Source organism: Notolepis coatsorum (assembly GCF_963971535.1).
Source record: "Notolepis coatsorum genome assembly, chromosome: 6".
NCBI lineage: Eukaryota > Metazoa > Chordata > Actinopteri > Aulopiformes > Paralepididae > Notolepis > Notolepis coatsorum.
This window is the reverse complement of record NC_140170.1, coordinates 27,670,899-27,696,864: the sequence shown is the minus strand read 5'-3', so window position 1 is coordinate 27,696,864 and position 25,966 is coordinate 27,670,899. Positions and strand designations below refer to the sequence as shown.

The window sequence follows — 25,966 nt, the reverse complement described above, 5'->3', positions numbered from 1 at the left end:
TTGGAGGTGTAACTGGGATGGTTGGGCCCAGGACCATTAGAGCGTGTTGGAGGTGTAACTGGGATGGTTGGGCCCAGGACCATTAGAGCGTGTTGGAGGTGTAACTGGGATGGTTGGGCCCAGGACCATTAGAGAGTGTTGGAGGTGTAACTGGGATGGTTGGGCCCAGGACCATTAGAGAGTGTTGGAGGTGTAACTGGGATGGTTGGGCCCAGGACCATTAGAGAGTGTTGGAGGTGTAACTGGGATGGTTGGGCCCAGGACCATTAGAGCGTGTTGGAGGTGTAACTGGGATGGTTGGGCCCAGGACCATTAGAGAGTGTTGGAGGGGTAACATTATGGGATGGTTGGGCCCAGGACCATTAGAGAGTGTTGGAGGTGTAACTGGGATGGTTGGGCCCAGGACCATTAGAGCGTGTTGGAGGTGTAACTGGGATGGTTGGGCCCAGGACCATTAGAGCGTGTTGGAGGTGTAACATTATGGGATGGTTGGGCCCAGGACCATTAGAGAGTGTTGGAGGTGTAACTGGGATGGTTGGGCCCAGGACCATTAGAGAGTGTTGGAGGTGTAACTGGGATGGTTGGGTCCAGGACCATTAGAGCGTGTTGGAGTTGTAACTGGGATGGTTGGGCCCAGGACCATTAGAGAGTGTTGGAGGGGTAACATTATGGGATGGTTGGGCCCAGGACCATTAGAGAGTGTTGGAGGTGTAACTGGGATGGTTGGGCCCAGGACCATTAGAGCGTGTTGGAGGGGTAACATTATGGGATGGTTGGGCCCAGGCTCACAGAGTCACACCCTGCTCCTGGTATCTCTGGAGGAGTTGGACCACGGAGCCGTGGCTGTGCTTCATGGCTTCCTGTAGAGGAGTGTTGCCCCACCTGGCAAAAGATAAGATCAAATTAAACGTCATCGTTCGTTCACAAAGAAACATGTCTTGCATCACTTGAGCCGACAGTCATCAGCATAACATGATATAACACGATAGAGCATGAAGGAACATCCGTATGATCAACATGACATGATACAATATATAAGCAACATGTAAGGAAACAGAGTCAATCATCAACATGACATGATACAATATATAAGCAAGATCCGACAATGCTGAGTCCTTCATCCGTCAGTCACATTGTACATACATACAGTACATACACACATATTTACATACATACATAAATACTGTACATACATACACACATACTGTACATACATACATACATACTGTATGTGACGACCCTCCCCCACATTGTGTTTGCTTGCTCTGCTCTGCATCCTTGATTCGCAGGATTGGTGGGGTGAGCTGGCAGATCAGAGCTGGGGGCTCATCAGGCCTAATTGGGCACACCTGAGTCTGTGTGTCCCAGCCAGGATGCGTGTAGCTTATTGACAGCGGAAGAGTGCAAGAATGTGACAATGTGACCATGTGACCGCGGCAGCGCGAGAGAGCGGCAGTGCGGAAATAGGCTGTCTATTGCCATTCTCTAAGACAAACTCTAACCTTAACCAGCTCCTTAACAGCGCCTAAACTTAACCCTTCTAACCTTAACCAACTCCGAAACAATGCCTAACCTTAACCTTAACCTTAACCATGCCTAACCTTAACCGGCGAAAGAATACACGTTAAAAAAAAAAAAGAAATTGAAGGGATTCGAACTTGTAACCAACGGACCGCAGGACCGCAGCGCTGCCAGGTGAGCTAAGCTTCGAATGAAAATCATCTGCGATTACGCCTACATAATGCCGCAAGCTCTGCCGCTCCGCTCCGCTCTGCGGCTGCCGCGCCTGCCGCGGGGCGTGTCGCAGCCAATCAGGGAAAACGCGGAAGCACTCGGGCGCACTCTTCCGCTGTCAATAAGCAATAAGCAGCCAGGATATGAGAGAGAGGCTGCCTCTGGTTCTCTGGCGAACTCCCCATTTGGTTTTGATTCTTTGGTTGTCTGGTTGCTGTTTTTGGTTATTTGGTTCTGCGGTCCTTTGGTTGCTAATTTCGGTTCATTTGTTTTGGTTGTTTTTCTTTGCTTTTACACCTACAACATTCATGCTGCATACACTGCAGTGCTGACACACTGATACTCATATTGGCTGCTCCTTTAGTTAATTATAATAAATTCTTTGGGTATTTCTTAAATTGTGCCTGTGTCTCCCTATTCTTGTTGCGAGCTTGAGCCAGTTCGTAACATGTACATACACATACTGTACATACATACTGTACATACATACATACATTCTGTACATACATATATACATACATACATACATACATACATACATACATACATACATACATACATACATACATACATACATACATACATACATACATACATACATACATACATACATACATACTGTACATACTGTGACAGATCTCCTCCCCCCTTCCATGGATATGTGAGGGATGGGAGATACTTCTGCCACAGGAGTAGAGTCAATTAGGTAGCTGATTAGTACTGATAGAATACACCTGCGCATAATTAGTTCACACACATCTCATGTGCACACGCTACTAAGCCACTAGGTTAGTCAGAAGTAAGTTGAGCGGAGGTGAGGTTGGAGTTGTTGTATTGAGAGAGAGAGATTGAGATATTCTGAGTTGTGTAAGGTGAGAGGTAGTGAGAGAGGTGAGGAGAAAGCGAGTAGGTGTTCTTTGTGTACTGGACCCTGGACTGGCTGAGAAACCCCCTTGTGTACTGACCCTGGACGGGACGACTACCCTGAGTATTGAACAATCCCTTTTCCTGTCGGCGAGCCTGTTTTGTGTTTTTGACCATCGGACTGTCTATGACCATTCTCTTGGCTATCAAACTGGATTTTTGCCTTTAATTCAATAAATATTCTTATTGATTGATATTGCTCTTGTGTGGACCTTTTAATTTGTTTGTGTTTGAACCGTGGCGAGTCTGGTCCCCAAAGAGGACATGTCAAAGCTTTGGGATGTTGGATGCAGACCAATGCTTCTTTTTCCGGATAAACTATCCATCAAGCTGATGAACGAGGAAAGGAGAAGAATATGGTCGCTAGCCGAGGTAGAAAGTTACTTGGAAGAGAGGCCCGGAGGCTGGTGAGGGTAAGGGCTAACAGCATGGGCACTGGGCTTAGCTACACAGAACTGAGCTAAGCTGGCTAACAAAACGTTGGAACAAAATTAGGAAATTTCACAGCACCGGCCTGAGCTAAGTGATAAACTCATGATATTGACAATTGTGTGACATTGTGCTGACCAGTACGTTGGGACCAACATCTGTTTTAACACTTTGGCTGCCAGTGGCTTTAGCCATCTTTGTACTCAGTGTGCCACCCCTGTAAAGTATAGGGATTTTCACTGTGCGTTGCGGTGTTTGCAGGGCTATATTCTATAGCTATGGAGACAATACTATGGCTCATTTGACATTAACTATCCATCGTTCAACATGTGAAAAAGAATAAATGTTTTCATGTATACGTTCACGTGTTATACCGTGGTGAATTTTGTATAGTTTCAGAGTGATCCTGGCTCATTCCTGGCAGTGTTGGGCAAGTTACTTTAAAAAAGTAACTAGTTACAGTTACTAGTTACTTCTTCAAAAAGTAACTAGTTACAGTTACTAGTTACTTCTTCAAAAAGTAACTAGTTACTTCAGAAAGTAACTATTAAGTTACTTTCAAGTAAAATTTTGCTCAAATGTGACCCGACCTCCACCCCTCTTTAACGGAACATAAAATACATGTGCATGTTCAATTATTTATGATAAATCTAAATATTATAATGAAAACTTAATACAATACATTATTAACATAAACAATGTACACAAATCTAAACTATTTTAATGTTGCTGTGGGACAAAGTGAGACTAGCCTCCAATCAAATGCCATGTATGTATATTATTATAATTACTATGTTTATATAGTGAATCGATACAAATGAAATACCACAATAGATGTTTTGGAATTTTGATATTTATTCAACAGGCCACAACTGGGGAAAATTAAATTATGCTTGTTAAGCACTATACCAAAAATAAATAACAAATATATACTGATTGATTGAACATTTTAATTAACAGATTTCAGAATGGGTACAATACAGTACGGCTCAATACACACAATTGTTAAGGGGATGCAGACCAGAGAAAGAGTTTCGTCTTGTTTACATCAGGGTCCCCCATTTTCAATTCATGACATTTATGACGAAAGTCTTTCTCTGGTCTGCATCCCCTTAACAATTGTATGTATTGAGCTGTACTGTACTGTACCCATTCTGCAATCTGTTAATAAACTTTTCAATCAATCAATCAATGACATACACAACATACAGATATAAGAATCTAATCGAATCATCTAAACTAATCTAATCATTACATTTAAGACATGCATGACATACAGAGATATATATATCTCTGAGCAGCTGAAGCCTGTGCTATTAAACCAGGAAGTGCAGCACTGTTGATAAGGCTGTCAGCACTGCAGTATAGCCACTCAGTGCCCTGCGCTGCAAAGAGTGAACACTGAACACAAAACGCTCAAGGACCCGCGGTCTCATGTTGACATTGTGTTGTTCGTTGGATTCGTTTTTGTACACTACACGGACCGCGGTCTCATGCTGACTGATCAGTGATCGCTTGTCTTGTCGCGCTGTGTGTCAGACTCACGCTGACTGATCGCTTGTCTTGTTGCGCTGTGTGTCAGACTCTGGATGCTTTAGACACCCGCCCACCTCCACCTCTGATTGGCTTACCATGACATTGTATTCAACCTCAGCCAATCGTCAGCATGTATGCTTGGCTCGCGCACTGTCCACTAAACAAGGAAGAACATTATTATTGCCTCTCGGCGCAGAGATATGTCTGATGAAAGAAACAGGTTCATTCATAGTAACGCGCCGCATTTTTTTGTAGTAACGGTAACGACGTTATTAAGATTGGAAGAGTAATCCGTTAGATTACTCGTTACTGAAAAAACGAACGCCGTTAGTAACGAAGTTACTTATAGTGCCGTTATTCCCATCACTGATTCCTGGTAACTGTGTTATGGAGCAATACGTCTGCTAAAAGCGCCTGGACACGCTACTGTTTCCAATTCAAAGGTATATAATAGGTATTATGTTTGATCATGAATGCATGAAAGGGGGGGGGGGGTCGTTTTTTGATGCTTTGATCGCCAGTAACGGCATTCGTTTTGAATACTACATTCGTTGATCGGCTGGATCGATATGAAATCATTGTAGGATCAAGGTGGAATTTATGTCATATAGTCCTTACCTTTACTAGGAGGTATCCCAAAAAGAATATTCCAATTGTCTGATCGCGATTTCCAGTATTGATGTTTATCGGGTCCCTGACATGAAGTGGCACAAGATATGCCTCAAGTGTGCTGAACGCGTTTTGAAGTGGTCAGATGAAGCGATTTACTTGGTGTTGCACTGTTCATACTTATGACACGGATGTCTAGCTACATACTTATTAGGTATGTTATTAAAGTACTTTTGTTGAGTTGGACTGCAGGAACAAAGATGCACGTCTACACATGAACGTGGCGGGGCAGGGAGAGAGTTTATTGCACATATGCGCAGAGGTTATATACACACATGTATGGATACACGCAGTGGTCAAATGTGAGACTGTACATTACATTATGTTCAACAGCCCCACTCAGGCTCACCTTTACAAATTCACATGAAAAGCAAAAGACGGGTCTTCCTTAAAAACATAAACAACCTATGCCGGTCTGGCACATTATACCTTGAATAACAACTCAGGAAAAACACAACCTTTTTGTTGTTTGATACTTCTGGGTTATCTATGGTTCCCCAAACAAATAACATCTGAATTTGTCAAACTTTGCTTTTGTCAGTGGTTTGGTCAACACGTTGGCCATCATGTTTTCTGTGGGACAGTATTCAATGGATATTTTACCATCCATATGTGCAGCTCGCACAACATTATATTTAATATCAACATGTTTGCCCCGTTGCCTACATACTGGATTTTTGGACAGAGCAATCATCCCCTGATTGTCTTCGAATATTGTGGGAGGCACAATATTCGCAGCGTTCGAGACAGGGGAGGGGAGAATTGAGGGGAGAATTGGTGAGGCAAAATTGGGATGGGAGAAAAGTTCAAAAATAAGGAGAAAAAGTGGATACATTTTCTTTTAAAAATACTATGCATAACAGTCAATGTGAAGTCCAGTGCATTCCCAATTCCCATAGCCTTAGAGAAGGCCCTGCGACGTCTGGCGGTGTGGTCGCTGAAATCCGTGGCGAATCTGAGGGTATTTTTGGAGGGTGTTTCCTGGCCCCTTGTAGAATAGCCTGATGTGTAGGGAACCGCAGGCAGCAAAAAATAAAAGTGCGTGGACGTTCGCCCTTCTCCGGGGGGCCGTTCCTGAATATTCTATGCGCCCGCTCAATCTCCGGTTTAGGGACGGTCGGAAACCATTGTGGAATCATCTTTTCGAGATAATGAATCTTCAATGTCCTCGGGCAAGCTGTAAATTCTGACGTTGCACCTTCTATTCCGGTCCTCTAGGTCAGCGATCTTATTTTCGTAAAAAAGGAATTCATCTTCAATCGCCGAGATCTCTGTGGAGTTGGTTTCAGCCACGACCGCCACCTCTGCCATCCCTTCTTCCACCCTAGAGAGCCGCGTGGTCGCACTAGCTACATCCTCCTGGAGCGAGTCCAGTCTGTTGGTCAGCTGCAGCATGCTAGCATCGAGCTCAGCACGGAACAAAGACCTGATACATTCAACATCCACCTCATTTAATGTCCCCTTCTTGTTCGATAATTGTTTCGCCATCTCTGCGATGTATTATGTGAAAGTGTGCCGTAAAATTAACATCGTAATCAATATAAAAGTGAAGTGGTCACAGAGCTCGGAAAAACTACGCCGCCATCCGATCTGAGCGTAAACCGGAAGTCTGGTATTCTATATTATATAATAATTAATAAATATTAATAAGGTTAATAAGAGGTATTCTATATTCTATAATAATATTTCGAATAGCATGTGTCCGGATGGCAGAATTCAGTACTATATCTACAAAACCTTCTGTTTAATCATCTTCCCTTTATTCATTTGCTTTGATTTTTTGTGCATGTGATCTCAAGAAGGTGCTGAACGAGCTCAGTGGCAGTTTTTCATGTCTGGTAATTTTTAGCATTGGTGTTATTCACCGTCAAATATGCAAAGAAAAATCATAATTTATATTCTTTGTTTCATCACAATTTACTCAAGCCTAGTAACAGACACAATATTTCTGACACTGGGAATACATTCCCTGAGATTCATAGATGTCCTTAGATACCAAGAACATGCAAATGGGCCTTGTAGAAGTGGAACAATCTTCCATTTACTTAGGTATGTATTTTTAGGTAGATTTTCTGAAAATAGGGATAGGGCTTAACAGCTTAACTGCGTGTGATTTGCGTCCGCTATTTGCTCCATTTTAAGGACCTATTCACTTAAGATATTGCGCAAATGATATATTAGCGCAAACATGCTCATACGGTGTGCAATTTTCTCCTGATACGGTCAAATAGTATAAATACTGTCCTAGGACAATGGCAGACAGAAAACAGAAGCTTCAATTCTCTGATCGCGAATTGGAAGTCCTGACGAATCAATACTGTAGCTTTTCTAGTCCTTGGGCCAAACACCTTTTTGTTACCAATTGGGCGGGCAAATTCTAGATGTGATTTATTTTTTATTCCTATACATCCCTAGATTGTGTTTTGATATGATAGACATTTTGGTTTTGTAGCTTTATTAGTGGTTGTAAAAAATATATTGAAGCGACCCTAGGGTCGAGGTGATTGGTCAGCCGGGCTGTCACTCTGCGCTCTACCAACCTGGGGCTGGCAGGTGACGCTATTGGTCACGCGAGCCCGGGGTTCGTAGAGGGGAGGGGGCAAGGGCTGACCTGTGGGGAGTTAAAGTTCAGTCTACGATTGCAAGCAGAGGTGATGCGCCCAGTCTATGTACCTGAGATGTTTGAATAAACAAATAAGTGAGAAACAACAACCGAGTTGGTGAGTCGTTAATAGCAGACGTGACAATATACATATTTTGCTCCCCATTCATAGATTTAGAGACCTCCCCCTACAGGTGAATACCTTGTTGTTGCAGTATTATGCAGTAGGTGCACGAAGGTTACCATACCATAGCGTAGGAAGGTCCGATTTACTCAGGGTTTATCTCTACGTGTTCAGGAGACTCCTGCGGTGGATAAAAACTTGATCATGGTCATGTCTGTAGTACCCCCACAACCCGACCTACGAGCGAATCTATGAAGGGGAGCAAAATATGGCAGGAGACTTATTTTGCGAAAACTGACTTATTAGCGGCGATCTTTGTGAATTGGAGTGAAATGAGGCTCATTTGCATAGAAAGGGGTACATTTTCTGCCCATATTACCTCATTTAAATACCCGCAAATAGCACGGACGCACAGAGACGTAATGATGATGGCAACGCAGTTAGCCCAGTATTTCACCCTTTGCGAGTGCTTTGTGAATAGCAAGGTATGTTTTGGGGCTATTTGCACAGGCATCAGAAAAAGCTGCGCAATCCCTTTGTGAATTCACCCGCTGAGTTACTTTACAGACTGAGTTACTTTACTGAGTTACTTTACACATTGAGTTACTTTACACACTGTGTTACTTTACTGAGTTACTTTACAAACCGAGTTACTTTACACACTGCGTTATTTGACTGGACATTTCTCATCAGAGTAAGAACATAGTTACAATATTGGTTTGCATGTAAACATATCTGATGTGATTCTGTGGAAGCCGGGTTGCGGCTGACCCTGACCTGTCCTTGACGGCGTGGGAGGCCCCAGCGTTCTCCACCAGGAAGCGGACGACCTCGCTGTGACCCTCGGCCGCGGTCACGTGTAGCGCCGACCGGCCGTCGTAGTCCACAGCGTTCACGTCCACTCCGGACAGGAAGTATCTACACAGCAGAACAGACACAGAACCAGGAAGTGACAGAGAACCAGGAAGTATCGACACAGCAGAACAGACACAGAACCGGGAAGTGACAGAGAACCAGGAAGTATCTACACAGCAGAACAGACGTGTTATTTTTTTCCGTAGCCGCATTTTGCGGAGACGCTCTCTGATTGGCCACTTCATGTGACATGTGCGCCCAATCGTGTGACGCCTGTTTCTACACCGGTTAAGCTTAGGCACTCTTTCGAAGTTGGTTACGGTTAGAGTTTGTCTTAGAGCAGGGCGATAGAACACCAGCCCTGATTCCAAACTCTAACCTTAACCAACTTCGAAAGAGTCGCCTAAGCTTAACCAGTGATAAACTAGACCCAGAAATGGGCAAAGACACAGCTCGTCACGCAATTGGGCGCACATGTCAGTGGCCAATCAGAGAGCGTCTCCGCAAAATGCGGCTACGGAAAAAAATAACGCAGAACAGACAGACACAGCGTTCACGTCCTGTCAGGAAGTATCTACACAGCGGAACAGACGGAGAACCAGGAAGTGACAGAGAACCAGGAAGTATCTACACAGAAATGATAATAAACTACTCAACCTCTACTGTCTTTAACTATGAATGAACACAACACTCTAACTCACCATCTTTAGATAATAAAGTACTCAACCTCTACTGTGTTTAACTATGAATGACCACAACACTCTAACTTACTATCTTTAGATAATAAAGTACTCAACCTCTACTGTGTTTAACTACTGTATGAATGAACACAACACTCTAACTTACCATCCTTAGATAATAAAGTACTCAACCTCTACTGTCTTTAACTATGAATGAACACAACACTCTAACTTACCATCTTTAGATAATAAAGTACTCAACCTCTACTGTGTTTAACTATGAATGAACACAACACTCTAACTTACCATCTTTAGATAATAAAGTACTCAACCTCTACTGTCTTTAACTATGAATGAACACAACACTCTAACTTACCATCTTTAGATAATAAAGTACTCAACCTCTACTGTCTTTAACTATGAATGAACACAACACTCTAACTCACCATCTTTAGATAATAAAGTACTCAACCTCTACTGTGTTTAACTACGAGTGAACACAACACTCTAACTTACCATCTTTAGATAATAAAGTACTCAACCTCTACTGTCTTTAACCCTTTCACTGCCACACAACAAGCAGGACGGTTAACCCTTTCACTGCCACACTACACAAGGTTAACCCTTTACTATCACTAACCGTCGGTAGTGTGATAGTAAAGGGTTAACCTTCTGTAGTGTGGCAGTGAAAGGGTTAACCGTCCTGCTTGTTGTGTGGCAGTGAAAAGGTTAACCGTCTGTGTATTGGCGCAGTGAAAGGGTTAACCGTTTGGTTTACTGGGGTTTACTGTAATACAGGGTATCTGCGTGGGGTGTTGGAAAGTATTACATATTCATAATTCTCAATTTAACCCTTTCACTGCCACACTACCAAAACGGTAAAAAACAGCCCATTCTGGGCCATTCTATGATAATCGTCTTTTACTGGAATATTCCAGAACGTTGATATTTGTCTGCCTATTTATGAATCGTTTTCAAATAAACGCTAGATGATCAATATTATACGTACACGCACGCCCATTCGAGCCGCGCGCTGATAATAGCCTTGTTCATTTCCTCATGGTTTTTTCAGTAAAACCGATAGAGCACATTTCACAAAACAGCTTATATCTTCATCAAAATGAGTCTGATTATCCTAACACTGATAACATAGATTCCTTACCTGACATCAGATGGTATCCAACTGGTATATTCCAATTCCTGATCACCATTCGAAAAAATCGATAAGTGTATAGATCTAACGTGCATACAGTAGATTTTCATGATCCGCGGCGCTCAGAGGATCCATAATGAACTGTGGTAACCCCGGCTGCATCAGTGGACTAGAAAATATGGAGTACAGGATTTTTTTCCCCATCCATTTTCATTGAGTCCATTCCAAAATCCCTTATGTCATCTGGGAGACGATAAGGGGCGCTTTTTTCCACATCTGATCGCCGGCGGCTCTCGGGTAGACTAGGGTAGGCTTGCGTGATGAAATATGATTGCAGATCGCTAAAAAAAAAAAAAATCCGAGAAATCTCGTGAGTGGCTTTCAACGAGATATTAATAATTCCGAGAAAACTCGTGAGTGGCATAGAAAGTGTTAACTATGAATGAACACAACACTAACTTACCATCTTTAGATAATAAAGTACACAACCTCTACTGTGTTTAACTATGAATGAACACAACACTCTAACTTACTATCTTTGAAACCATTATTTCTCTGAAAACTTAAAACAGAGTGATATGGTTCTTCGTCTGAGGTGCTTAGTTATGGAACCCAAACAATCGAATAGCAGGTGAGATGACAGACGTCACAACTTCACATACAACGATGTGGCTGAGAGCCACTGCTATAATCCACAAGGGGTGGGAATCACCAGAGGCCCTAAAATACCATATTATCACCACACTAAAGTTATAATATTGTAATATTATGATATTGTAATATCGGGATATTGTGCTATATTGCAATATTGTGATATATTGTGATTTATTACCTTTTTCCAACTGAAAATGACTGTATATAACGGAATAAAATGTTGTCAACATCTGCAATAAAAATAAACGTCATCCCAATAATTTGTATTGCAGTACAATGGGATTGTCAAGCAAAAACAAAAGAAAAATATTAATTTATATATATATATATATATATATATATATATATATTTTTTTTTTTTTTTTATAAAAATGATACTTGGCATCACTGTATTGAAATGATATGGGCAGTATGGGTTTCTTCCCCCTATGGTCCCCAGTGCAGCTCACCTGCGTAGGGACTGCAGGTCTGCCTTGTAGGCGGCCAGGAGGATGTTCATGATCTGATAACCCTGAGGAGGTCAGAGAGAGGTCAGACATCATCCACATGGAGACGAGGACAAGAGACAGAGGAGGAGCGGCTGAACCTCACCTCCGACTCAGCCTTCCACTGCCTGTAGGCCAGGACCTGCCTGAGCGGGCTCCTGATGTCGAAGCTGTGCAGCTGGAACTTGGAGATCAGCTCCTTTCAGGAGAAACCACACATCAAGAGCCAAAAGCAAATCAAATTAAATCCTCGCCTGTTATTATTATTATATACTGCTGCACAATTTTCACATCATAATCCGCTGAATTTATTAAATGATGTTAAAGGTGCTATAGATAACTTGCAGCCACTAGATGTCGCACTAGAGCACCAGCATGACATGTATCCAACCAGGTGCGTTCCACGTGGGGAAATGGGGAGTAGGGAGGCCTAAATTCTTATCCCAATGCATGTTTGCTTCCGCGTTCGCGTTTTGCGCTCTGATTGGCCACTGGCGTTTCTGGTCGCGCCAATCGTGTGATGGCAAGTTCTTTCGCCGGTTAAGCTTAGGCACTCTTTCGAAGTTGGTTAAGGTTAGAGTGTGGATCGTAGGCGTTAGGTAGTTTGCTGCTGGTCGAGGCGGAAATGGGCGCGTCACGCGATTGGGCGCACATGTCACATGACCAGAAACGTCAGTGGCCAATCAGATCGCACCAGAAACGGCAGTGGCCAATCAGATTCGCAAAACGCGAACACGGAAGCAAACATGCGTTGGGATAAGAATAGACGCAGTAGGGAGGGGATGCGTGCATGCAACATGTAAACAACAACGTTCATTTTGGACCCGTAAACCTTTTTAAATGATAAATTCATAAAATAATCAATACTTTTTTTTTGGAGGGGGGGGGGGGATTTATAATTGTATTCTGTACCTTTCTAAAAGCTCTGTGGATTTGTAGAATTGTGATCGCTATACATAAAAAATTAAATCTATAGCACCTTTAACAGTTTCAGTGTGATTTGTTCTTGGAATGCTTTCTTGAACAATGAAATCTTAGAATGCTAGAAATGTATAGCTTCCAATGCTCAGTGTGTGTCGACGCTTTCACTGGGATTCTGTTGCTAGGGAACAGTGCTCCGTTGCTAGGGAACAGTGTAACAATAACGTTCTAAAAAGGACCCACGTTTATTTCCTGTTGCAATGCAATGGTTGACAGGAAACACATCCGGGACACGGCGACACAATCCCAGTGAAACCGCTTGTAGCCGCTGTGATGTCATCATTAACCCTCTCACTGCCGCACTACCAAACGGTTAACCCTTTCACTGCGACAATACACAGAAGGTTAACCCTTTCACTGCCACACAACAGCAGGTTAACCCTTTCACTGCCACACTACAGAAGGTTAACCCTTTACTATCACACTACCGACGGTAACCGTAGTGTGGCAGTGAAAGGGTTAGAGCGTTCAGTGGTCAGAGCGTCGTCACCATGAGACCGTACACCTGAACGAGTTTAGATCAGGACAACGATGTCACCATTACTTCACAGAAGTGCACGGCCTTCCACGGGTTCCCGAAGGCGTCGAGTTCCGGCGAGCAGCACATCAGGCCCAGAACCCCTGGGACCACGGCCAGCAGGACGCCCTGCTCGCTGGACTGGGCCGGTACTGAGGTCTGCAACAGGAGAGCATTGGTTTCATTTCATCTCCTCTCCCAGATGGATGTCTCTACAGGAGACAATGGCCTCTACACCTGATTTGACAAGAGGGATATAATTAAAGTCCCTCTGTCGGGCTGTGAGGCAGACCGTAGAGAATATGAAGGTATTACCGTCATGGATCCATGCAGCGATCCTAGCCTATCTTAGCACAAATGAATGGAAGCGGGTACAGACCAGCTAGCCTAGCTGTTGGCACCAAAAACACCTCTCTCGTTTTAAGCTATAGGCTAGTGGTCCGTATCCACTTTTTTGTTTTTTTTATCTTTTTCCCCCTCCTTTTTTCCTCCGATTTTCTCCCATCCCAATGTTAGTCGTTATGCCAATTCCCAATCCCCTTCCTGGTCGCTGCGCACTTACCCCCCACAGTCGGTCTGGGAGAGTGGAGGCTATCACGTGCTTCCTCCGACACACGTCCAGCCAATCAACCGTTTCTTTTCACCTGGCAGTGCGGACTCTCACTGAGAGGGTGTAACGTGTGGAAGGATCACACTATCCCACTTAGATCCTTTCCGCGCTGAGCAGGCGCCCCGACCGAACTGTAGGAGTCGCTGTTTACAACGACCCGGACCCACCCCGCCAGCTTCTCCCACCCTCTAATACAGCCAATTGTATTAGTGTGAACGGCCAGCCAAGCTGGTGACAACCCCGGAGCTGTGAGCTGGATTCGAACAGGCGAATCCAGCTCACAGCTCCGGCGTTGGTGACAAACGCAATCTCCGCTACGCCACCTGACCGCCACGCCACCTGACCGCCCTGGTCCGTATCCACTTCTATTCATTTTTGCTAAGCTAGGCTAGCTTGCAGTCAGATCGCTTTCTACTGAATGCACAGAGAGGACATTGGTATCTACTGTATCTTCTTGTCTCTCTCTCTCTCTCTCTGGAGAAGACTGTAAGCATATTTCCTATAATGTTGGTGTTTAACGTCCTGTAGTGCATCACTGTGTGGCTAGAAGCGCTCCTGGTCCACATGCAGACGGGAAGGATCTGGTGGAACCACTGAACTGGGTTTAACTTAGGTTTGCTTTTATTGATTGGCTTTTTATAGTCCTGATAGTCAGAAGCAAACCTACATAGAACTCTAACAGAACAAACCTACATAGAACTCTAACAGAACAAACATACATTGAACTCCAACAGAACAAACCTACATAGCACTCTAACAGAACAAACATACATAGAACTCTAACAGAACAAACATACATAGAACTCTAACAGAACAAACATACATAGAACTCTAACAGAACAAACATACATAGAACTCCAACAGAACAAACATACATAGCACTCTAACAGAACAAACATACATAGAACTCCAACAGAACAAACCTACATAGAACTCTAACAGAACAAACATACATCAATCTCTAACAGAACAAACATACATAGAACTCTAACAGAACAAACCTACATAGAACTCTAACAGAACAAACATACATAGAACTCTAACAGAACAAACATACATAGAACTCTAACAGAACAAACATACATAGAACTCTAACAGAACAAACATACATAGAACTCTAACAGAACAAACATACATAGAACTCTAACAGAACAAACATACATAGCACTCTAACAGAACAAACATACATAGAACTCTAACAGAACAAACATACATAGAACTCTAACAGAACAAACATACATAGCACTCTAACAGAACAAACATACATAGAACTCTAACAGAACAAACATACATAGAACTCTAACAGAACAAACATACATCGAACTCCAACAGAACAAACCTTGAAATGGAACATTCTAGAGTAGTCCTTCATTCCCGCCACTTGCATCATGGAGAGCATGCTCCTTGTTGCCGTGGGCGACAGCACCTGCTCCCCCGACAGCGGACAGAGGCCTCCGTTAGCTAACGACGCGGCCATAGCTGCTCCCGCATCACAGGTGACCTCTGTCGAAGCACACTGCAACACATAGATACCCACACATTAGATTAGATTAGATGTGATTAGATTAGATGTGATTAGATTAGATGTGATTAGATTAGATGTGATTAGATTAGATGTGATTAGATTAGATTAGATGTGATGTGATTAGATTATATGTGATGTGATTAGATGTGATTAGATTAGATGTGATGTGATTAGATTAGATGTGATTAGATGCGATTAGATTAGATTAGATGTGATTAGATTAGATGTGATGTGATTAGATTAGATGTGATTAGATTAGATTTGATGTGATTAGATTTGATTAGATATGATTAGATTCGATTAGATTTGATGTGATTCGATTCGATTAGATATGATTAGATTAGATGTGATTAGATTTGATGTGATTAGATTCGATTAGATTAGATGCGATTAGATTAGATTATATTAGAGTGCAAATGTAACGGTAAAGTGCAATAATAATATACAATGTACAGGTGATTAAACTGGAGTATATATATAAATGAGTACTACTGAGTAATAATGCTAATCTGATGTATGTTGTTCAGTGTTACAGTATTAATATGTACAGTGATACAGGTATAAATATACTACGGTAGTAGCCAGTGGTATGACTAGTGAGAGTAGGTACGGGATATATACAGATATAAATGGTAAGTGGCTGCATTTATATATATATATTATATATATACCTATAGCGCTTTTATACTAAAAGGTTGGTCGGTCACAGTCAACCAGCACCTGCTAACAGGTCTGACCCTTTAGCTCAGCTGGTTAATAATAATAATAATAATTCATTACATTTATATAGCGCTTTTCTCAGACTCAAAACGCGTTACAACGTAGGGTTAGGGAAATGTCCTCCTTCAGCACCACTGGTAGCAGCCAACCTTGGGCTACGCAGGCTCAATGGCTGCCATACACTGGCACCCGGCACACATCACACTACACAATGGCTGAACGGCTCAGGACACAGGGATTAATATCAGCCAATTAAGGGGAAGGGATGATTAGGTGGCCTTGATGTCAGATACCTGATTGGGAATTTGGCCAGGAAAAGTCGGGGAACCCCCTACTCTTTTACGATAGGCGTCCTGGGTTCTTTAACGACCGAGATTCAGTCAGGACCTCGGTTTAGCGTCTCATCCGAACGACGGCACTCGCAGCTGTACGGTGTCCCTATCACCGTAACAGGGGCATTGTTACTGACTAGTCCAGAGGACAGAGTGCCCCCTCCCTGCTGGACAACAACACCACTTTCCGACAGCAGCCTTGACCGGGGCTCGAACCGGTGATCTTCCGATCATGAGTCCGGAGCTCTACTCATGTTAGCACGGCCGCCTGTGGATCCTATGGACGCAGGTTCAAACCCCACTCGTTTCATTGGTGGCAGCAGTGGGATCTCACAGTAGATGGATACAAGTGCAGTTTGGGATCGTTCCGGGACAGTAACTGTAAGTGATCAAGAACTTACCTGCAGCAATAAATCCAAGGTTGCGTTGATGTCGGCCGTCTCTGGAAAACACTGCAGACGAGACTAGTTGTTATTGTCAGAACAGGAGAAGTGGAAAGGAATTATACGTTTTCATGTGCAGACCAGGAGAGAAGGTCTGAAGAGAAAGAGTTACCTTCTTCTCTTGAAGATAGAAGGAGAGTGCGTGGAGCCTGATGCTGTCCTTCCTCCTGGTTTGATAGCTGCATGGCAACACAACAACAAGGTCATAGAGGATGAGACACAGCAGCCATGAGACACAGAGACACAGCAGGGCCATGAGACACAGCAGCCATGAGACACAGAAGGGACATGAACTTTAAGTCAGCTTTAAGTTAATTTAGATACTCTTGTATCAGCTTTAAGTTAATTTAGATACTCTTGTATCAGCTTTAAGTTAATTTAGTTACTCTTGTATCAGCTTTAAGTTAATTTAGATACTCTTGTATCAGCTTTAAGTTAATTTAGTTACTCTTGTATCAGCTTTAAGTTAATTTAGATACTCTTGTATCAACTTTAAGTTCATTTAGATACTCTTGTATCAGCTTTAAGTTAATTTAGTTACTCTTGTATCAGCTTTAAGTTAATTTAGTTACTCTTGTATCAGCTTTAAGTTAATTTAGTTACTCTTGTATCAGCTTTAAGTTAATTTAGTTACTCTTGTATCAACTTTAAGTTAACTTAGTTGCTCTTGTATCAACTTTAAGTTAATTTAGTTACTCTTGTATCAACTTTAAGTTAATTTAGATACTCTTGTATCAGCTTTAAGTTAATTTAGATACTCTTGTATCAGCTTTAAGTTAATTTAGATACTCTTGTTGTTATGGTTTGTAACCGACCCCAATCGCACAACACAAGACAGGTATGAGAGTAAGCCAAGAACTGGGCATTTATTGAAAACAACAGAAAACGGCACTGTCCCTTTAAGGGAGAACACAAATCACAGGAAAACAAGAATAGGGAAAAGGCCAGTGCCTTTAAGAGGCGAGCCGGCTAAGGGGAAGGCTAAGGGAAGGCCAACGGACTGGGCCAGGGCAAGGGACAAGGCAGGAACAGGGAGGACTAGGAGGACTGGACAGTCAGGACTAGGAGGACTGGACAAGGAGGACTAGGAGGACTAGAAGGACTGGACAGGGAGGACTAGGAGGACTAGAGAGGGGAAACAGGGACAGAGGCCCGCGGAGGCGGGCTGGGGACAGGGAGGACTAGGAGGACTAGAAAGGGGAAACAGGGACAGAGGCCCGCGGAGGCGGGCTGGGGACAGTGAGGACTAGGAGGACTAGAAGGACTGGACAGGGAGGACTAGGAGGACCAGAAGGACTGGACAGGGAGGACTAGGAGGACTAGAGAGGGGAAACAGGGACAAAGGCCCACGGAGGCGGGCTGGGGACAGGGATAGAGAAAACAGGGTAAGGCCTTGGAACAGGGCGAGGGCTGGAGCTGCTTACAGGGAGGAGTAGGAGGGCGCAGGCTAGACGTCTGGAGGAGAGCGCGCCGGCTCGGAGAGCGCATCTGGCGCGGAGGTCTGAGTGGTGCGCGTCTGCTTGGAGTACGCGCCGGTACGGAGAGCGCATCTGGCGCGGAGGTCTGAGTGGTGCGCGTCTGCTTGGAGTACGTGCCGGTAAGGAGAGCGCATCTGGCGCGGAGGTCTGAGTGGTGCGCGTCTGCTTGGAGTACGCGCCGGTACGGAGAGCGCATCTGGCGCGGAGGTCTGAGTGGTGCCCGTCTGCTTGGAGTACGCGCCGGTACGGAGAGCGCATCTGGCGCGGAGTCTGGATGCGCGTCTGGAGTGAAGAGCGCGTCTGGCGCGGAGTCTGGATGCGCGTCTGGATGCGCGTCTGGAGTGAGGAGCGCGTCTGGCTCGGGGGTCTGGATGCGCGTCTGGATGCGCGTCTGGAGTGAAGAGCGCGTCTGGCTCGGAGGTCTGGATGCGCGTCTGGATGCGCGTCTGGAGTGAAGAGCGCGTCTGGCTCGGAGGTCTGGATGCGCGTCTGGATGCGCGTCTGGAGTGAAGAGCGCGTCTGGCTCGGAGGTCTGGAGTGGAACACTGGAATACCTCCCGTAGAGGATTAGAGAGCGCAGTTCAGTGTCTCCCTCCAGGCAAACGGCGACAGGAGGCGAAGGCTTGAGCGCATCTCACGCCGGAGATGAAAACAGCATAAAGACAGAAACAGAAACTCCCGTAGGAGCCTACAGACAGAGAACCTCCCGTAGGTGTCTTGGTGATAGAGATATGATACGGAATGACCCGACCAGGACTGAGGGGAAGAGCGAGGTATTTAAAGCCCCACAGGGGCGCTAATTAGAATACACATCAGGTGCGTGATGGTAATTGATACTTGAACTAGAAGAGTGTGTTCGGCAAGAACCAATCAAACAGATACTGACAGATAGTCCAAGGGTGTGGCTGCTGAAGAGCAGACGACAGTAAATGAACGCGAGGGTGGGGGCTGGAGAAGTGAGGAGACAGGGAATTAAAGTACAGGGAACAGGAATTAAAGGTCCAGGGAGAGGCGAACCTCACAGTACTCCCCCCTCCACGGGAGCCACCGGGCGACCCAAAAACACAGACAGAGGGGCAGGGGAAAAAACAAGGCAACAAAACAAAAAGTACTGGGCCATGCTAGCAGGGGAAGCTACAACAAAAGTGGGGCTAGCAAAGGAACAGGGTAGCTGAGGGGTAACCAGAGGAGCTGAGGGGTAACTAGAGGAGCTGAGGGGTAACTAGAGGAGCTGAGGGGTAACTATGAGGAGCACCGGGAAGGGGCTAGCAGAGGGAAAGGGTAGCTGCCAGGGCACAGATAGCTACAGGGCCTATGCTAGCTGTACTGCTACATTAACAAAGAGGCTGCGCTAGCTGCCGGAGCTAGGCTAGCAGACAGGGCTGGAACAGGGGCACTGGAGAGGGGAACAGGGAAGGGGCTGTCCTAGCAGTGGGGAAACTGACCTTGCTAGCTGAAAGGGCAGTCCTAGCAGTGGGAGCAAACTGACCTTGCTAGCTGAAGGGGCAGTCCTAGCAGTGGGAGAAAACTGACCTTGCTAGCTGAAGGGGCAGTCCTAGCAGTGGGAGAAAACTGACCTTGCTAGCTGAAGGGGCAGTCCTAGCAGTGGGGCAAACTGACCTTGCTAGCTGAAGGGGCAGTCCTAGCAGTGGGAGAAAACTGACCTTGCTAGCTGAAAGGGCAGTCCTAGCAGTGGGAAAACTGACCTTGCTAGCTGAAAGGGCAGTCCTAGCAGTGGGAAAACTGACCTTGCTAGCTGAAAGGGCAGTCCTAGCAGTGGGAGAAAACTGACCTTGCTAGCTGAAAGGGCAGTCCTAGCAGTGGGAAAAAACTGACCTTGCTAGCTGAAAGGGCAGTCCTAGCAGTGGGAAAACTGACCTTGCTAGCTGAAAGGGCAGTCCTAGCAGTGGGAAAACTGACCTTGCTAGCTGAAAGGGCAGTCCTAGCAGTGGGAAAAAACTGACCTTGCTAGCTGAAAGGGCAGTCCTAGCAGTGGGGCAAACTGACCTTGCTAGCTGAAGGGGCAGTCCTAGCAGTGGGGGAAAACTGACCTTGCTAGCTGAAAGGGCAGTCCTAGCAGTGGGAAAACTGACCTTGCTAGCTGAAAGGGCAGTCCTAGCAGTGGGAAAACTGACCTTGCTAGCTGAAAGGGCAGTCCTAGCAGTGGGAGAAAACTGACCTTGCTAGCTGAAAGGGCAGTCCTAGCAGTGGGAAAAAACTGACCTTGCTAGCTGAAAGGGCAGTCCTAGCAGTGGGAAAACTGACCTTGCTAGCTGAAAGGGCAGTCCTAGCAGTGGGAAAACTACACAAAAAGTGGAGGCCATGCAGAGGGACCGGGTTAGCTGCCTGGGCATGGCTAGCTACAGGGCCTATGCTAGCTGCAAGGGCTGCATTAACATAGAGGCTGTGCTAACAGCCGGGGCTAAGCTAGCAGACTGGGGCCATGCAGAGGGACTGGGTTAGCTGCCTGGGCATGGCTAGCTACAGGGCCTATGCCAGCAGCAAGGCTGCATTAACATAGAGGCTGTGCTAGCAGCCGGGGCTAAGCTAGCAGACTGGGGCCATGCTGGTAGTAGAGGCCTAACAAGCTGCAGGGGAGCTAACGAGGCAAACAGGGAAGCAAACAGGGGAGCTAACAGGGGAGACTAACAAGCTAACAGGGGAGCTAACAGGGCTAACAGGGAAGCTAACAGGGCTAACAGGAAAGACTAACAGGCTAAACAGGGGAGCTAACAGGGGAGACTAACAAGCTAACAGGGGAGCTAACAGGGCTAACAGGGAAGCTAACAGGGCTAACAGGGGAGCTAACAGGGAAGCTAACAGGGAAGATAACAGGGGAGACTAACAGGCTAAACAGGGGAGTCAACAGGGGAACTAACAGGGGAACTAGAGAGAAGAAAAAAAAAGGCAAACTCAACATACACCGTCTGTGCTGGCTGGGGTCGTCGACTGGTCGGGTCGTACTGTTATGGTTTGTAACCGACCCCAATCGCACAACACAAGACAGGTATGAGAGTAAGCCAAGAACTGGGCATTTATTGAAAACAACAGAAAACGGCACTGTCCCTTTAAGGGAGAACACAAATCACAGGAAAACAAGAATAGGGAAAAGGCCAGTGCCTTTAAGAGGCGAGCCGGCTAAGGGGAAGGCTAAGGGAAGGCCAACGGACTGGGCCAGGGACAAGGCAGGAACAGGGAGGACTAGGAGGACTGGACAGGGAGGACTAGGAGGACTAGAAGGACTGGACAGGGAGGACTAGGAGGACTAGAGAGGGGAAACAGGGACAGAGGCCCGCGGAGGCGGGCTGGGGACAGGGAGGACTAGGAGGACTAGAAAGGGGAAACAGGGACAGAGGCCCGCGGAGGCGGGCTGGGGACAGTGAGGACTAGGAGGACTAGAAGGACTGGACAGGGAGGACTAGGAGGATTAGAAGGACTGGACAGGGAGGACTAGGAGGACTAGAGAGGGGAAACAGGGACAAAGGCCCGCGGAGGCGGGCTGGGGACAGGGATAGAGAAAACAGGGTAAGGCCTTGGAACAGGGCGAGGGCTGGAGCTGCTTACAGGGAGGAGTAGGAGGGCGCAGGCTAGACGTCTGGAGGAGAGCGCGCCGGCTCGGAGAGCGCATCTGGCGCGGAGGTCTGAGTGGTGCGCGTCTGCTTGGAGTACGCGCCGGTACGGAGAGCGCATCTGGCGCGGAGGTCTGAGTGGTGCGTCTCTGCTTGGAGTACGCGCCGGTAAGGAGAGCGCATCTGGCGCGGAGGTCTGAGTGGTGCGCGTCTGCTTGGAGTACGCGCCGGTACGGAGAGCGCATCTGGCGCGGAGGTCTGAGTGGTGCGCGTCTGCTTGGAGTACGCGCCGGTACGGAGAGCGCATCTGGCGCGGAGGGGCGCTAATTAGAATACACATCAGGTGCGTGATGGTAATTGATACTTGAACTAGAAGAGTGTGTTCGGCAAGAACCAATCAAACAGATACTGACAGATAGTCCAAGGGTGTGGCTGCTGAAGAGCAGACGACAGTAAATGAACGCGAGGGTGGGGGCTGGAGAAGTGAGGAGACAGGGAATTAAAGTACAGGGAACAGGAATTAAAGGTCCAGGGAGAGGCGAACCTCACACTTGTATCAGCTTTAAGTTAATTTAGATACTCTTGTATCAGCTTTAAGTTAATTTAGTTACTCTTGTATCAGCTTTAAGTTAATTTAGTTACTCTTGTATCAGCTTTAAGTTAATTTAGTTACTCTTGTATCAGCTTTAAGTTAATTTAGTTACTCTTGTATCAGCTTTAAGTTAATTTAGTTACTCTTGTATCAGCTTTAAGTTAATTTAGATACTCTTGTATCAGCTTTAAGTTAATTTAGATACTCTTGTATCATTTTAAGTTAATTTAGATACTCTTGTATCAGCTTTAAGTTAATTTAGATACTCTTGTATAATCTTTAAGTTAATTTAGATACAGGGCGCTCCAGTAGCACAAGCGCGAAGCGGTCGTCCCGGGTTCGATTCCCCGACCCGGTGGCCATATGCAGCATGTCTTCCCCTCTTCTCGTCCCGTTTCACCCTGTCTCCTCTGTCGGTCCTGCGTGGCCAAAAGGTCCTGCGTTGACCAAAAAAGCTGAAAATGCTATAAATAAAATCTTTAAACAAAAAAAAAATCAACTTTAAGGTAATTTAGTTACTCTCGTATCATCTTTAAGTTAATTTAGTTACTCTTGTATAATCTTTAAGTTAACTTAGTTACTCTTGTATCAACTTTAAGTTAACTTAGTTACTCTTGTATCAACTTTAAGTTAACTTAGTTACTCTTGTATCAACTTTAAGTTAACTTAGTTACTCTTGTATCAACTTTAAGTTAATTTAGTTACTCTTGTATCAATTTTAAGTTAACTTAGTTACTCTTGTATCAACTTTAAGTTAACTTAGTTACTCTTGTATCAACTTTAAGTTAACTTAGTTACTCTTGTATCATCTTTAAGTTAATTTAGTTACTCTTGTATCAACTTTAAGTTAACTTAGTTACTCTTGTATCAACTTTAAGTTAACTTAGTTACTCTTGTATCAACTTTAAGTTAATTTAGTTACTCTTGTATCAACTTTAAGTTAACTTAGTTGCTCTTGTATCAACTAAGTTAACTTAGTTGCTCTTGTATCAACTTTAAGTTAACTTAGTTGCTCTTGTATCAACTTTAAGTTAACTTAGTTGCTCTTGTATCAACTTTAAGTTAATTTAGTTACTCTTGTATCAACTTTAAGTTAACTTAGTTACTCTTGTATCAATTTAAGTTCATTTAGTTACTCTTGTATCAACATTCAGATTCAGATTCAGATTCCTTTATTAAGCCATATGTGAAACCACATTGGTAATTGTCTCAGCGTTACAGAGTATGCATTTTTCCATACATTTTCTTTTCACACAACAACAACAACAGACACAGGACAAAGACAGTGCAGTGCAGGATTAATCATTTGAATAAATATATATAAATATAAAGTGTAAAGTGCAGAGTTCCAGGTCAGTCCCAGTGCAGAATTTTTGTCAGTGTCATTGTTATTGTTAAGTTTAACTTTAAGTTAATTGAGTTACTCTTGTTCTAGAGCAGTGGTCACCAACCCGTCGATCGCGATTGACTGGTCGATCTTTGAGACTTTCCCTGTAGATCTTTCTCTGAATTTTTATTTTATTTTTTATTAAATTATAAAAAAAATTAGATCTTTCCCTGAGAGTCCACATTACAGTTCTACTTTTGTTTTGATGTGAAAAGTGATGCTGCACTTAGCACTGACTGCACTTAGCACTGACTGAGAAAGTACACACTACAGTTCTACTTTATAAAATGCTAATTGTAAATATGTTTGTCAATGTTAATAATATGAGAAAGTCCACATTACAGTTCTACTTTTGTTTTGATGTGAAAAGTGATGCTGCACTGACTGAGAAAGTACACATTACAGTTCTACTTTGACGTTTTAATGTTGGACCAAAGCATTGCATGTAATTAGAATACAGGCAAATAAAAGTAATTTAGTTTAAAGTACAATCTTGGCTGTCTTTTTCTCTCAACGCTTCAATCGGTAGATCTTGCCTTCACCCAAAAAAAAAAGGTGATCTTGGGCTTAAAAAGGTTGGTGACCACTGTTCTAGAGAGTTTCTCCGTCACCACTAGGCGGCAGTAGCCTACCTGGTGCAGTTCAAGTTGGCGTGTTCCTTGTTACACAGTCTGCGGACAACATTCAGGACCTGCAGGTTGAAGACAGAGAGTGAGACTTTCCCTCCTTCTCTCTTGTACCGTCGGCGTGTTCACTCCTCTTCCGGAACACTTACTGATGCATACTTCTCTTCGGTTTACTGATTCATACTTCTCCTCTGTTTACTGATTCATACTTCTCTTTTCCGGAACACTTACTGATTCGTACTTCTCCTCCTCCTCGGAGCAGAGTTGGCCCGCCAGCTGTGGAGGTTTAAAGATGTGGTGAATATTTCATCCCTCACTCGTTTATCCGTTCACTTGCACACAGTGTTCCAGATACAAGCTGCTTTAAAGCGATATTTCACTTTAGTAGAACTTTCAGTCTTACCTCTTATCTAAAGTCATCTACAAGTAAACTAGCGACCACTGCTGTCCCTGTCGTCTGCTGTCAACACCACCGTTCAGTGAACTAGTGACCCCTGCTGGTCGCCTGCTGTCAACACCACCGTTCATCTACTAGTGAACTAGTGACCCCTGCTGGTCGTCTGCTGTCAACACCACCGTTCATCTACTAGTGAACTAGTGACCCCTGCTGGTCGTCTGCTGTCAACACCACCGTTCATCTACTAGTGAACTAGTGACCCCTGCTGGTCGCCTGCTGTCAACACCACCGTTCATCTACTAGTGAACTAGTGACCCCTGCTGGTCGTCTGCTGTCAACACCACCGTTCCTCCCCAGGTGTCAGGCTCCTAAACATAAAGTCCGGGCCACTTATTTGTCAAACATTTACCCCAAAGTTGTTGAAATGGTTGCCTTGGTTCATTGTGGCACAAAACAGACAGACTCTCCACTGAACTTTTGAGAAGTTGGACCATTTAAAAAAAACGTTGGGATAAGTGTTTGACAAATAAGTGGCCGGGGGTTTGATGTTTAGGTTCATATAAAATGCTTCGGAGTTAAATAAAATTACATGACATACCATCTTGTATCAGCTAATAATTTACAGCTGTGATATGAAGCTAGCAAAGCATAACGGTACATATACAGCTGTGCTATGAAGCAAAGCATTATGGTACATATACAGCTGTGATATGAAGCAAAGCATTATGGTACATATACAGCTGTGATATGAAGCAAAGCATTATGGTACATATACAGCTGTGATATGAAGCAAAGCATTATGGTACATATACAGCTGTGCTATGAAGCTAGCAAAGCATTATGGTACATATACAGCTGTGCTATGAAGCTAGCAAAGCGTAGTGGTACATATACAGTACAGCTGTGAGATGAAGCAAAGCGTAGTGGTACATATACAGCTGTGA

General features: G+C 44.6%; 1 protein-coding gene across 1 annotated transcript in view; it reads right to left on the bottom strand.

Moving 5' to 3' along the window:
* Positions 1-766: 766 nt before the first annotated feature.
* glsl (glutaminase like) overlaps positions 767-25,966 on the bottom strand; it is a gene marked incomplete at its 5' end in the record, with an annotated part of 105,216 nt that continues 80,016 nt past the window's right edge. The window contains 10 exons of the mRNA XM_084315496.1: positions 767-882; positions 8,796-8,936; positions 11,810-11,871; positions 11,952-12,044; positions 13,371-13,502; positions 15,293-15,469; positions 16,932-16,982; positions 17,086-17,152; positions 24,632-24,690; positions 24,857-24,901. Of these exons, the coding sequence (XP_084171622.1) occupies positions 786-882; positions 8,796-8,936; positions 11,810-11,871; positions 11,952-12,044; positions 13,371-13,502; positions 15,293-15,469; positions 16,932-16,982; positions 17,086-17,152; positions 24,632-24,690; positions 24,857-24,901 (924 nt within the window). The 3' untranslated portion in view covers positions 767-785. The remainder of the gene's footprint in view (positions 883-8,795; positions 8,937-11,809; positions 11,872-11,951; positions 12,045-13,370; positions 13,503-15,292; positions 15,470-16,931; positions 16,983-17,085; positions 17,153-24,631; positions 24,691-24,856; positions 24,902-25,966) is intronic.